General features: G+C 38.3%; 1 protein-coding gene across 10 annotated transcripts in view; it reads right to left on the bottom strand.

Moving 5' to 3' along the window:
- Positions 1 to 15,219, bottom strand: part of unc-13 — a 261,538-nt gene that overhangs the window by 64,601 nt on the left and 181,718 nt on the right. For all 10 annotated transcript variants that reach the window (XM_076371394.1, XM_076371403.1, XM_076371395.1 and 7 more), the window contains one exon: positions 2,841 to 2,918. In XM_076371394.1, coding sequence (XP_076227509.1) covers positions 2,841 to 2,918 — 78 coding nt within the window. The remainder of the gene's footprint in view (positions 1 to 2,840; positions 2,919 to 15,219) is intronic.

The following is a 15,219-nucleotide window of genomic DNA, read 5'->3' as shown; positions in this document are numbered from 1 at the left end:
TAGATGAAATCAACACCGCCCCCGAACACCTGCTATATAGGATTCCATTCATCGGATACGAGGAGCATCCGTTATCACGTGCTGGGATCAGAGAATCCTAGCTCTAGCCTAATTACACCCGGTTTACATGACCACTGTAGCATCTCATATCCACGATTTCCTATACGTGACCCACATCCAAGCTTGCACACAGGAACACACACGACCGTACACGCACGTACCGACTACTACGCACGCGTTCAGCAATTCCCGTGACGGACGTGTAAGTACAAATACTTGTATGCAAATATTACGCATGACGTTCACCCTAGCCGCTAGAAGAAACGACTTTGTCTAGGATCGCTACGAACACGTTGCTTTTTTCTCAAGAGTCACAGAGCGTGATCAAACAGAAAGAATAGAGAAAGAAAGAGAAAGAGACAGAAAGAAAGAAAGAAAGAGAGAGAGAGAGAGGGGGGGGGGATTATAGGCAAAGAAGCAAAGAAACGTAGTTAACAGAGGAAGAATAGATAGAAGAGAAAATTTTGAAAAGAAGAAGGAAAAAGAAAGAGAGAATTAAGAGAGAAAGTTTCGAAAAGAAGAAAGAAAGAGAAAGATAGATGTAAGAGAGAAAGTAGAGAAAGAAAGAAAGAAAGACAGAGGTTGGGCCACACTTACGTGAAAGAAAATAGCGCGGAAATGAGGATAAAATGCAGCACAGTTCATGTGAAAAGAAAAAAAGTTATCAGAGGTTAAAGTTCAGCTCGGCGTAGAGCCTTCACCGGATGCTCGTTGATATATGTCGCAGCTTATAGTTAGATGAGGCGTGTCTTACGTTCTAGAGATGAGCATGGATCTTAATCTTTATCCTGACACGGGCTGCCAATTCGGCGACCCACCTAACACGTTGTTGGCGATTCTTCTTGTTTTTCTTTCCTCGTCGGATTGGAATTCTTGTTTGATATGTTTCTATCGAATTGTTCAAATGCGGTCAGTTTAGTTATAGAGATTCTGTACGCTTGATTAGTTTGTTAGCTAACAATGTAGACTGTAAGTAATATAAATTTATTCAGACTGATAATTAAATTTGATGAACTCACTGAATTTGCGTTATTTTCATTTGACACGTTATATGTACTTTTTTGAACACGTTAGACACTGTACTTGATTTTGCATAGATCTCATTTAGTTTGATATAATATCAGAAATCTAAACAAGTTGATATGAATGGCAGAAACGGTGATTAGAAAATTGACAAAATTTGATATGTTTATATAGCATGAATTCAATATTGACATTTGTAGTGTCTCATGGATCAGATGCACAGGCTGAGGTAATTAAAATAAGTAAATTGAATGATTACGTTGTTTCACTTATAAACGGCAAAAGACTCGATAAAAATAATATAAATGATCGAATGTTCGACAATTTCCATATAAGAAATAGAAAATCCGATTGATTTAGTGTAAACAGTAAAAGATCCAACAGACTCAACAGTGTCAACGTTGAAAGACCTTACAGTTTCGATTGAACAGGTAAAAGATCTTAACTTTTCAAGAAGCTATGTTCTAAGAGATTTGAGATTTTCAGAGACTCTTTTAGATCCTGGGATTTTAGGGATCTTAAAAGAACAGTGGAAACCTGGTGGGTTTCTGAATCTGAAACTTTCCAGAATCTTTCGTTATACCCAATATTTTCGTAAGTGTTCAAGAGATTTCAGTGTGATCTATAGTGATACCCAAAATCCACATTATCTACTACTTTGCAAGTCTGTTAGGTACGGTGTACTGAAAATATGCATTTAGATTTCTTACAATTTCAAATCAGTCCTGCTATGCATTGCTAACATTACTTTCATAAAGAATACTCAATAAAAGATGAAAGACAATACATATCGTAATAATTGATAAATTGTGTAGAAATGTGGAAGATACTACCCAAGAAGTAATTTATTATCAAGTACAAAAGCAGCCACAGCATCGATTAATTTTCAACGTGTCCAGTGTGTAAAACAATATTTTAACTACTTTTCAAAATACATGAACTCTCTTTTCCATAAATATTCTCCTTACAACTTCAAACTGACCACATTTCTATTATTTTTGTCACGATTCTATTAAATACTTGTTCTGATTCTATTTTCGTCCTCCGACAAAACCGTAGCAGTCTATCGCTCTCGCGCGATCTTCTGATCGACAGTTAAAGAAACTCGTCCCCGTAATTTAGCGACAACTGTATCGCTTGTAAGAACGAAAACTGTCTTTTGAGATCTCTTTAACGAACTCTAGCGCAGGTAAAGATATACCCGATTCCGCGGGAATGTCCCATTAATTTCGATCTAGCAGCGTGCAGTGAACGATTTTCACCGTGCCGTTGGGACAGGTCCAGTGCTAAGTGGCCGGACGACGTTTCCAGCATCGATGGAAAACTGATTCCTTCGATGGTGCGTCTCGTTTCCGTCGCATCTGCGTACCGAATCTATATTCCGTCTCGATAACGTTCTTCCTCGATGGTCCGTGCGATGAGAAACGATCGTTCGCACCGATTCCCACTTTTTGCTGGAATCTTCCTTTGCGCGCGAATAAATAAAAAAATAAAAGTAACGAAGGAAAATGTCGAGAAATGTAATCTCGATGGCAGATTAAATTCTTCCCGGTGACGTTTCAAGGTTCACGATAGCTTCCCGCGGGGAAAGGGCTCGACCGCACGCGATCGTTTTTCACGCGCGAGACGACACGCTCGATTATTCCCTTCCTGATAATTACGATAAGGAATTCCACTCGATTTACGTTAGATAGAGGAGGCGCGATAGATGACACGATGATGCCTATAAGGGCGCTGATTAAAGGACGAATTCTTACCAGATCCTCGTTGTTCAATGTTTCTCTGGGCACCGCCGATGTTAGACCAGCCGTGTTCCTCTTCGTCGCCGCCATTGTCTGAGAAAAGATAGAAATTAATGCTCATCTGATCCGGGAACAATGCCTTCCAGTCTCTCTATTGTGTGGACCGTGATAAAGAGCAGGAAGAGAGAAACTGAAAGGGGTGGGGCTGGGTGGGGGATGAATGAAGACGAAGATGACGATCCGGAAAACGTAGAAAATAAACGAACAGTGAAGTTCGAGCGTGGTCATGAGAAAATGGTAAACATGGGACGACTTTTAGTGTAAATTTACCAGATATATACAAAATTTTTGAAATCACATGGAAATAGTCTCTACAACGACAATCTCAAAGATGTATAATACATTGCTTTTACTTGCGATCGATTGTCGATTAGAAAACAAAGGAAGACACAGTCAACTGCGAAATCATTGGCAAAACAAATTGCAGATACGTGATATCGAACTCTACATTTGGCATATGTGGCGTTTCATTGGGACTCTGAGATGCGATACGTGAGCTTTGAAACGCGTCAATTATTGTTGAAACTTTAGTTGCACTTGTATATGAATTTATGCCAAATATATTCGAGGTATCAGTGTTATTTACAGATGCTATTTACAGACGTGAGAAAATGTGTTTTATTTACATTGGCTTGCATCAAAGCCGTGCTCCGAGCAGAGTCCACCGAAAACGGGAGCTAAACCCCTCGATCTTCGATCGATAAATCTATAATCTACACTACCGTCTAAATTGAATAAATAAGCAATTCGATTATGCTAAAGAAAATATGGAAAACTATCATTTACAGAAATCAAATAGGAAAGCCGTTAAAGTTCGATTTACTGTTAACCCTTTGCGGACGACGATTCTTCAAACTATTAAAATACTTTCACAACAAGACTACATCGAACACCAAAGTGACGAATATTAAAAATGAACAAAAACGTGTATGAATCTTCAACTATTCGAATGAACGAACTATTTACAAGTAACTTTTTATTTTACACACAAAAGCCCAACGCCCCAAACACGCCGGCGTTCGTCCGCAAGGGGTGAGAAGCTTTTACACACCGCACTGTGATCGAGGAGCTCCGTCCATCATCGAATTTGTGCCTCCGCAATAAAAAACACTGATTCATATTCAACACCCTATGAATATATCGCGACGAATCGAATGTTAAAGTTCTCGTTCGCGAGATGAATGCGAAAATAAAATAGCCAGTGGCGATCGAAATCAGGAGCAGAGAAAAACGGGGGCGATGAATAAAAATGACTAGTAAAAGAGATTGTGAAAAGTGCTTCTCGGTGAAACTAGGAAAAAACCGAAGTGAGAGTGGGAATGATCGAAAGGCTGAGTTAACTCGGATCAAGAATCGATTAACGAAAACCGACGGGATTGCGCGGCGAGAAACGGAAACAAGAGGCGTACAAATTAAGGGCGGGGGATGGCGATAAAAGGCAGAGCGAGATAGAAACGGTGAAATCTCTACGGATAGAGAGAGTGTCTAATCAAATTAGCTTATGGGGCGGTGGTAGGGACGGCGCGTCAGGATTTGCGGCCGGGTAGATTTCAATTAAGATATTATGCACGGGGCCCCGTGCTCGATGCATGCGCTACTGTCTGCTCACAGACGCTAATTCCGGAACACTAATTTCGCGCCTCGCCTGTGCTCCACTCCATATCTTCTATCGGCTTTCCTACATTCCCCAAAAGCGTGTTCGTGGCGTGATAAGCATTTTTCCTTTCGCACGGGGCACCGTGATTCTTCCGATTTCTACCGTAACTACATATTTTACTTCGTTCTTTCCAGCTTGTTCGACTGAGCTCATACGTATCATAAAGCACAACTGCGGGTGAAGGAATCCTTGCCACAATCCTTGATCGTCGAATATCCAATAGTCGCGCGGAGAAACTGATGTATGCTCCTCGGAGGATCTTTCTTTCTTGTGAAAAGTGGTTTGAGGTTTATTTTAAGATTTATTTAGAATTCATATATAGGGGTTGAGGCCTTCCGGTGGGATAAATCAATTTCTCTTCGACTACTGATTATAGAATTCTCGTTGTCTGCACTTATGTTAAAGTTGTCTAATATATAATAGTTAGACGTATTTGCATTTTCTTCCTGCATCCTAAGGATACGTTGCGTTCATGCTCCCCCTTTTTCGCTTATACGAACTAAAATACGGTGTTTGTTGTGAAAAAAAGATACGTGGAGTCAGAGAGGAAGGAAAAGCGTCAGGTGGTAGATTCATGTAGTTATTTTAATGCCCGGAAAGCGGACGTTGGATCGGTTTTCTTCTACGCGTGATTAAGTAACTAATTACACTGTCCAATAGATCTTAATATTGTTTGTGCATTTTGACATTGAATAAGTTTTTCGTGGAGAGTCTCGTGCTTTTGACGTGAGTCTAAAGAGTGTTCCTTCTCAAAATTTTATGTAAAATTTAATTTTGAAACAAAGATCAAATTAGCAGTTATTTCTAAAAGCTGGACAAACGTTTTTCACGGGAAACGATTCTACATGTATTCCTAGATAAAATGATATACGTTTTTGCAATAACATAAACATTTCAATATATACAAGTAATGTTCAGAGTGCTGGAGGTACTTTTAATGCACAGTCTTTTTCAGAAATTTTTCAGTTTGCTTTGAAAATAAGAAGTTTGAGATGAGATTTAATTACGCCACACAGTAAAGCGCATCTTTTCATAAAAACTATCGAGGACAGTTACTACAGGGATTTTACTTTCTCAATAGAAAACAAAATCTGCGTTGCAGTTTCCTTTGACGGTCTTATCAAAAGGTTCTGTTTTATCGCGTAACGAAGTTAAGGTTTCTCTCTCATTCGTAGTTTACAAAATAAGCTCAGAAATATTCGAAAATACTGGTACGTGGAAGATATCATTTTCAAGATTCCTTAAAAACATTGAAATATTTATTATATCATACGTATGTATTGATTTTACAACAAACTTCAACAAATTTTCCAACTGAATTTAATAACTTCCTCAAAACTGAGTCTCTCGAAATGATAAGAAACTCCACCAGAATCCCATAGTAAAAATCACAGATCAAAATTCTGGTTGGACAGTGTCGTGTTCTACCAAATTACGATAAGTACGCCTACAAACTATGGTACTGTCTCGCTACTAGTACATGCGTTACATAACCATTGTGACGATTCTCCGTGCGGGTACACCCAGTAGTATTAAAATGCCAAATGGAATAACGTGCACGCGTATCAGCGTATCCTCTCGAGGGAATGCATGTAAAGGAGCAATGGATTTTAACGACTTTGAGAAAGATCACTCGCATTTGGTGTAAAAGGTCCTTCTTTCGAGAGGATGCGGCAGACACACTGATAATTCCTAACAGAAGAGTAGATTAGTACGGCTGGAGTAAAAAGTGACGAGCGAAACGTCCGAGAGAGTAGTGTTAACGCGAGATTATTGCGGGAGCAACGCTTGTTCGATAGCGAAATAGGGAAAAGAATAGGCAAAAGGTACAAATGTAATATGTAAATGTAAGAATACAAAATACACAAAATAATAAGAAGAAAAAGATTGAGAGAAAGAGTCGAAGGTTCTTTTCCAACATGGTCGTTAAGTACAACGATCCTTATCTTGTTACTGGCTACGACAAGATGGCTGACGCGGTACGGTAATTGCGTTGCGACACGCGAAACAATTCCGCGCCGCACAACGTTGCTTTAATCCGTCAATTAGAAAATCTCCATTAGGTGACGGTGAATTATGCGTAAATAATACCAGCCGATTATCGCGGGAGAAGGGATAGTAGCAAAATGGCGTTGCTCCCGCGAACCGTGATCCGTCCGCGCACAAGGGAACGTAATTCCAGGCGTTGCGAAACGGGACAGATCCCGGTTAAACGAAATTACAGAAGTGAGAACGAAAGGGTTGAACGAGAAAGCGAAAGAAAAACGAAGAACAGAAAAACAGTATAATTGAGTTGGGTGCGAAACGAATGTCCACAAAGAGAAACGAAAGGATGCGGTAACAATTGTTCCGAAGCGAAGCATGCGGCTACGTTATACATACGCAGAGAAAAAAAGACAAGCTTTTTATTTAACTTCGTTAAGGAGGCATTTAATTAGTACCTTCAAGACCTGGAGGTAGAATTTTTGAGATTTTTTGAGAGGTTTTTTTCGGTGAGTGGTTTTGTATTTTTCAGGTGTTCAGGTGGATACAACAACGGGCGCCACAGAGAACAAACAAAGAAAAATGGCATTAGTTGCCGGTTAGTAACGTGTATCGCTTGCATCTGTCTTTCGACAATTTCTTTTCTATTGTTTTTTGTTTAGTTCTTTCAGTTTTCTTGTTATACTTTTCTTTTCGGATGTTTTGCATGTCGAACGGATATAAACAGATGCATTAAGAGATTAGAGGCACGACAGGCACAGAACGTAAATCGGGAACGATTCGAAACCGACGCAGAACAATCTTCTTACACATCAGCGTTCCATTAGAATATTCTACAAATACTCGTAAAATTTTTCAAATCTCCTTTTATAATATCAACTTTGCATTACTTAAAAAGTATTATCTCACAGTTGTTTGATGAAACGTTCCAATCGACAATCATATTTATTTATGTGTCAACTTATTATTCATACAATGGAACCTTTTACCCTGCCAATGAAGATTATTCCTTGTCAGTAAACGTGAAAATCGAAAGTTACCGGAACTCCAGGTTCGTAATTAATGTTCCGTTGACCTTTTACGTTCATTAAAATAGTCTTCAATTTATCAGTTCAACAACGAACAGAACAACCAGAGAAATAAAAGCAATGTTGTCGCCACGTTGGAGTTCCAGTAAGTTTCACGCGGTTTTCCTGCGTGCCGACTGGACCCTCGTTTCCGGTACCATTCGGCCGAACAATATACTGCACGGACGCGGGATTGTCAAGGGCCAAGGTCACGGTGTACAACACAACCAAGAAGAAAAATTGTCGACATCGAACATACAGGGGTGACAAACATGGGTCGATCTCTAAAAGGGTTGAGAACCGACAGATTCAGGGAAGGACGGTTGAATGGGATGGTGGTTGGCGGCGAGGGTAGGAGGGTAGTTGTGCTCGCGGGCTGCCGTGGCTACTCGCGTGACGGTGAACGGACCTCGTGAATATTCCGTGGCCATCCACGCTTCCTCCGTGGAAATTATTTCATCCTCCTCCAATCTCTCGTCAAGGGGAAACGTACGTAATTTCAGGGTAGTCCGGCCGTATCGGTTGCACTAGACCTTACACAAAACATACACCAGAGACGGGTCGAGCGAAAATCGATCCATACTCACGACGGGGACTTTGTTTCACGCCGCTAAACCCATTGTGAGTTTATGAACAACTCGGTAGAATGAGATCAAGAATGGAGGCATTTTGCGGTAGAGCTGTTTGGAAAAGGTAGTTCTTCTTGGTTTCATTATGATGCTGTCTTATATTGTTATGTTATGTTGCAAGTAGCTTTTAGAAAAATATTCTATACGTATTTTGTTATTTTGATAATTTTTGGGAAGCATGAAAACAAGAGGGGAAATTAAGGGATGAAAATATATTTCTTGGCATGTCACTGGTAATAGAGGGTTATAGGAAAGTAGTTTTTTTTAATTGGATAATTACGAATCGAAAATGAATAATGGAATACGTTCTTTTCTCCCTGTGGTAATATATAATAAAACCAAATAAAACACTTACATGTTTTAAAGTAATTTAAACCTGAAAGGTTTAAACTACATTAGAGGGTCCTTATAATTCTTTTTTACATAATGACTTCTTCTGAGACGGTTCAAAATACTTTTTAAAAAGAGAGACATATGCAACCTAATTATAAATAACAAAACGGTAGCCTGTAGCTCTCGTGTTGCTAGTTTCTTCCACTTTCCGTCTTTTGGACGAATGTGGAAGTAGCTTGCTCCATTTTAAGAAAATTACCCATTTCGCTCGAGGTTACTGGAAAATTTAGTCGTCGTTCTGCCTTCTCTTTTTACATTTCGTAAGGTTCAAAAGTAGAACGATGAATATTAATTGCCGTCCTTGAAGCAGAAGGGTCCTGATCACGAAGTTGCATGGTTCGTAAAATCGAATACAAGAATAAGTTTTCTCGGATGTACTTTGCTGATTTAAACTGTAAAACTTTAAATGGACCTTTAATCCTCTTACATGTTTTCCCTGCTAAAATCATACGTTTCACCCTAAATGATCTACATTATCCTAAATCAACCTAAATGCATGATTTGAATATAATAATAATTCGGAAACTAAATATGATATATATATTTTCCAACAAACTGTGTTTTTAATCTCATTTCACATGATTCTTCCCGAATTCAATTTCATAGAATTTAAATCCAGAAATCTCGAGAAACGGGAAGACAAGCAAAATGTTATTTTCATATCACTTTTCATTTTTCCCTGTATGATGAAACCACGAAACGCGAAAACTTTTATCGTATGAAATTTCCATCGTCCCGTGCTTTGAGTAACAATACCTTTTCGAGCGGAATGTTCATTGTGTAGTTTATGTGAACTAATTTCGAGTTTCTCAACTGATGTTTTTCGAAAACAGCCTAGAGGTTGCAATTTGTAAATAACGTTCCTGCAGGTAGTTCTTTTTGTGAAAGCTGATGTAATCGCGGTGCACATACGAGCTTGATTTTAGTTTTTACACAGGCACACGAGCTTCGACGCCACAAGGGCGCGTGTGACGCAAGCGGTCCGCTTATTGAAACACGGCAATCGTCTCGAGCACGCAAGTAATTGCTATTACACGTCATGTCGTGCGTCTCGTGAAATATTTCGTTCATAATTTTTGGCGCGATTAACCTCTTGCCTTGTAATGTCGTGCCAGACTCGTGGCTAAGATTTCAAGTATAGCTTGAAAAATATAAATGTCGTCTAATTCCCTTCAGTTTAAATGGGACATTATTTTTCTTGTTATCAACTTGTAGGGTTCAGAGTAAATTTAGACATAGAAAAAGTTTTTTTATTTTTCTAGTAAATTGTTAGTAACAGCTTTAGTAAGTGAAATTGAGAAATTAAATTATAGGACGAGGAGTAAAACTAGTTTTTAGACCACCGTTGTCATAGAAATTACATTATAAAAGAAACTGTTTCTCAAATTTGATTTGCCAAATATTTTGTCAATTCTAAATTTTTGTATACTAATGTTCGAAGCTTAATAAATAAATTCGAAATATGGAAAGCGTTTATTATTAATTGAAATAATTTAGAAAAAAATTATCTTAATGTTTAATTATGATTTATTAGAATTAAACTACAATTTTATCTAAATTTGGATAATTCCCAGCTGATGATGTACTTTCATTACTTTCAACTCAAATTGTACTCCGGAATACAGTTCCTGCACGTGACACTTTTGCATGGAAAATTTATTCGAAACATTTACTAATATTGCAGCTAACTGCACCAGTGATTCGAAAGATACTCACGAGTGTATCAGTATCAATGTAATACTCATTGATACAGGCATATTGAGATAGTTTTTCCAGGAGCACACAGCTTACATTCAAAAGCTTCGACACTAAGAGCTTTATCGTCGCTTGAAACTTCGATATCATTTTACAGATTAAAAGATCTTAAACCTCTTATTGGAAAATATATAAATCAATATTTAGATCTATCAAATTCATTATGCTGCTAAATGAATAATTTTCATTTACTATAATCACTGTTTCCTTCCACTATAATTAAGTTCTTCTAAATTTCCAAACCTTTTAGCAGTATTCTCCAATATCCTACCCTCTCTCACGTTCAAAATACAATCTGAAAAATATTCGAAATTGCATGTATCCTATATTTCCCCAACGACAACAACAACAACAACAACAACAATGCGAACACTGCCAAACAAACAAATTTCCTTTGAATAAAATCCGTTTGGCAATATTGTCCAGTTCGGAATTTTTTGAAACTCTGTCTCTGCAATGCAGATCGAAACCGTCCCAGAATACATATGAAAAAATCATGTAAGTCATCTGCGGGCGTCCTCTAAAATCTGCCCTGCAAACTGCATTTGTGCCTAAAGAGAGAACGATCGATGAACTTTATTCCAAATATCGACTCCGTCAAACAAACTGCGCCCATGGCGATGGCTTTCGGAGATGGGACTTAGTCGGCATAAAATTCGAATTTCAAATTCCGGCGTCCCCAACATTTTCGATCGACCCGTCGGGATTGTAAGGGTTGTAAAGGGGCCGTGGAGCGTAGGGGGAGATTGGAATTGGGGTTGGGTCGCTTTTCAACAAATGAATTTCGATTGTCAGGCTGCGGAGCTTCACGCAACATCCATAGTTGCCATTTCTGCGGAGGTCCGTCGCGTAATGATTCCTGGGGAAATTCGCGTGATCCGCGTGACGACCGGCGAGCCGGGCGTGCAGTGATTCAACCGTGGGATGAGAACGCAAATATTTTCATATATGTATGCACGTTAAAGCCCGCGTAATTTACCGGCGATGAAATCGAAAGCGTAAAACGTCCGCTGCGGCGCGAGCGTTTTATGAACGTTCGACTTTCAACGGCCGCGTGTATACACAATTGCGAAGTCGTTGTGAACGCCGCAATGCCGATTGTAATCTGACTCATGCCGCCGCTTTTACCAGGCGGATTTATTGGTCAGTAAAAACGCGTGGCGATCCATTGCTATCGAGTGAGGCGATCGAGATTAGATAGACCCATGGCGTAAGCCTTTCTGAGAACATTACCGAATATGTTGGTAACCTTATTTTTAAACAGTGATTATAACACCGCGTCACTTGAAGCTTTAGCAAAATTTATAAGAGAATTTTCATAAATATCTTAGCTTGTATGTTATCGTTTAATAACGGATTTTAACCAATTTGCATCATAAGCAAGTATGAAAAGGGTGATAGTGACTAGGAAAATTGAGCGTATATGTACGTTAATGACACAAATGGGTTAAGGACAGATTGCGTGTAGAATGTATGCATTGTATTTTGCATGTGACATTTCTAGAAATGGTTGACAAGAATTGTCTTAAAATACAAGTATTCGTTAATTATATTGACAATGTCCCAGTTATATGGAAAACGATTGAAACAATAATGTATCATCATCATAGATTTTGAATATTATGATTATTTCAATACCTAACAGTTCACAAATTTACGTTCTTAATTGTCTTTTGAAATACTTCGAGTTGCTATTGTACTTTTACACATGTCCTATTACTAATTCTCCAACTTCCATGAAACCCAGACATTCTTTTTACTTGATTCATCCTCACTCGACAGTTCAGGAAACCGGGAACAATTTCGGTTCGCGGCTATTCAGTAACGTTCGTTTATCAAGCGATAAGAAGATCAAAGAGAGATCAGATTCAAAGTGAACAAAAACGAGTTACGTTGTCGATCCGAATTGAATCGCGCGGCCTACTTCTGGTCCGCCGGACGAATGAAAAATCCGCGACCCGCGAGCCTTCGGTCGTTGATATTCGTAACGTTGAACGAGCACATTCTTTAAAAGCTGCAGTAAACGGAGTAAACAAACAGAGCGGATCGTTGACAGACGATTCGCGGAAAATTACTGCGGTTAATGTTCGGCCCGGAACTGCCTCCCCGTTTTACATCAACCTTTACCCCAGTTGGATCGCAATTTTGCGATTAACTGCCTCGTATCTTTACCACTGCATCTTAAAAACTCGGGGCGCCAGAAACACGGAGTTGAGATAAGAAAATCGTAAACAGACCACCAGCGAGCTTTTAATCTCGGCGCAACGAACTAGCGCAGCGAGTCGCTGGTAACTATTTATTCAGGGCTTTCGGATCGAATGCGTGTAACAAAGGAATTTATCGTCGAATCGACTTCAACGCCGCTCCAGAAGAAGTTTTCTGGGTTGCCGATAAACAAACGCAACACCGAAACACGGTACACGCAAACAGGTTGCACGACGAGGACAGCCATTCTATCTCGAGCTATTTTTCTCTTCGTTCAATCCTATTTCGCGTTAACTCCCTTTTACTGGGAAATTCTCTTTTTAGATTATGAATTTTTTTTCGTGCAAATACCATTGCAAGTTTACATTCTTCGTTGTGCCCTTGTTTAAGCTTGCGTTCATTTTGTAGGAAACTCGTTTTTGAGGCTGTTTTCTTTTGAAGAATGTGAAAGGCAATGTTTGGAGTAATGAATATCTGAGAAATGATGGGAATGTTTGATAAACGTGAAAAATAGTAAAGAATAATCAATTATAAGAACTGATCTGATACGGAAATTATTGGGTAATGAAGGGTGAAATATAACGATAAAGCAAATTGTAATTACTGTTATAATTACATTAGGTTATTATAGCTATTATTACTTTAAAAGTATAACATTTCGTTTGCATAGATTGTATCGTATTATAAAGAAATTTTTAGTTTCACCCCACATGATTCCTGAAATGATTATTTTACTACATAATAAATCATCGAGCGGAGGAAATAAACCTGGTGTTGGAGTTAAATAAGTTATAAGTACTCTGAAAATATATTTGTTGATATCAAATCTCGAAGTGTGCAAAATAAATACATAATGGATGCAGAAAATGTTTAAAGAATATTGATATATATTTATATATGATATATATAATGTATTTTAAATTATCACATACTATAATAGTTTCCTAATAGTGATCGCTTATAAATTGATATCTCCTATCTGTTAAAATGAATGAATGAAGTAATGAAGAAAAGAACGTTTTACATTACTATATTTATCATAGAAAAAAGTCACATGATCTCCTAACGTAGATATTTGAAAATATTACTAATTTTCCATAGTGTATTAGAATTAACGTTGCATTGACTTCGTCAATCTATTACTTTAATTATATTTTTCCTTTAATATTCTTCGCTAAAGACACAAAATATTTATCCCAATTCTATTATTTATTTTACATCTTTTGCCCATATATTACTTTCTATAACAATATAAATACAATTATAAACAGTTATCTATTAAAGTGTTCTCATTCAGCTACTTTATTGATTATATTATATTTTTTAAAACATTTCCATCATTTCTCAGGCGAATGTCCTCAAAAACCTCCATAATTACGCAATAAAAGAATTTCCGATTCCCGATTCAAAAACCAAAATTCGCCAATTTCTATCATATTTTCCACTGTTTCGTTTCACGCGATCACCTTCTGGCGCAACAGATGTATCGATTTCGTGAGAGAACAGCCTCGCGTGTTCGTCGTCGTCTTGCGGGGATCGAGCACGAAGATGGGACTACGGATGGTTCGAGACGCGGCTCAAAAGAATTCGTTGTTACCTTCCACGGACGGTGGACACACGTTGCGCGAAGAGACACGACAACGGAGACAAAAGGAGAGACAGCCTGTGGGGGAGCAAAGCTGATCCGGGAGACATGAAGTCAACGGCTAAGGTTGCGATTACATTGGGTTCATATTCCGACAAACTTGTGTTCCGACGAATTCAATACGTCAAAGTAGTGTTGTAAAAATGAATTCTGAGCTTCGAAAGCTGTAGCTGTGTCTTAACCTTTAAGAGATCAAGCTTTGAGCTGTAAAAGCTGAAGTCTTTAATATTAATGCTGAAGTTTTCAGTTGTAAAATCTGAAGTGTTTAATCTTAAGGCTTAGGTCGAGCTTCTAAAGCTTTAAGGTTAACTCCTGAAACTTCGAAGACTCAGTCTTTAAGGATGAGTCTTGAAGTTTTGAAGATTAGAGCTTTATAGAAGTCTAGGTCTTCAAAACTCAGCCTTTAAGATTAAGCCTTGAAGCTTTGAGGAGTCTAACTTTTGACTGCATTACATTAAAGCAATCAAATGTCTATAAAAATTCCTAAAAATATAAAGGAAAAGGTGGTTATGTGGTTCCCTCGTGATTTTCCATATTTTAATAAAGACATCTACTAACTAATGCTGTCTTTAATAGTATCTATTAGATTTTTATATTTATGAATTTACATTACATAATACATTAGTTATGGTAATAAAGAATATAATAAATACAGCTTGAAACTTAAAAGCTTCATATTGTGTCGAAGAAAAAGTATTTCCTGCAAACCATGTAAGTTATTTACAAATTTAATCACATCACCACCTCTTCCTGTATACGTAGCGATCTTCAGATGTTTATTCGTCAGTACGACCATTCGTCCAAATACGAGTGAAATGTAACCGTAACCTAAAGGAAGGATTTGCATGAAATAACACACTGTTCCTCCTTTCTGCGACAGAGGTACAAATAGAATTGCACAGTCGGATGGGACCAGTGGGAACAACACACTTCGATGGGACGGCCAAGAAGTAGTACTAGAACACATGAAGCTCTGATCGATATCGGTCGTGGTCGTCGA

Source organism: Nomia melanderi, chromosome 10 (genome assembly GCF_051020985.1).
Source record: "Nomia melanderi isolate GNS246 chromosome 10, iyNomMela1, whole genome shotgun sequence".
NCBI classification, from domain to species: Eukaryota; Metazoa; Arthropoda; class Insecta; order Hymenoptera; family Halictidae; genus Nomia; species Nomia melanderi.
Note: the sequence above shows the minus strand (reverse complement) of the source record. Positions and strands in the feature narration are given on the sequence as shown.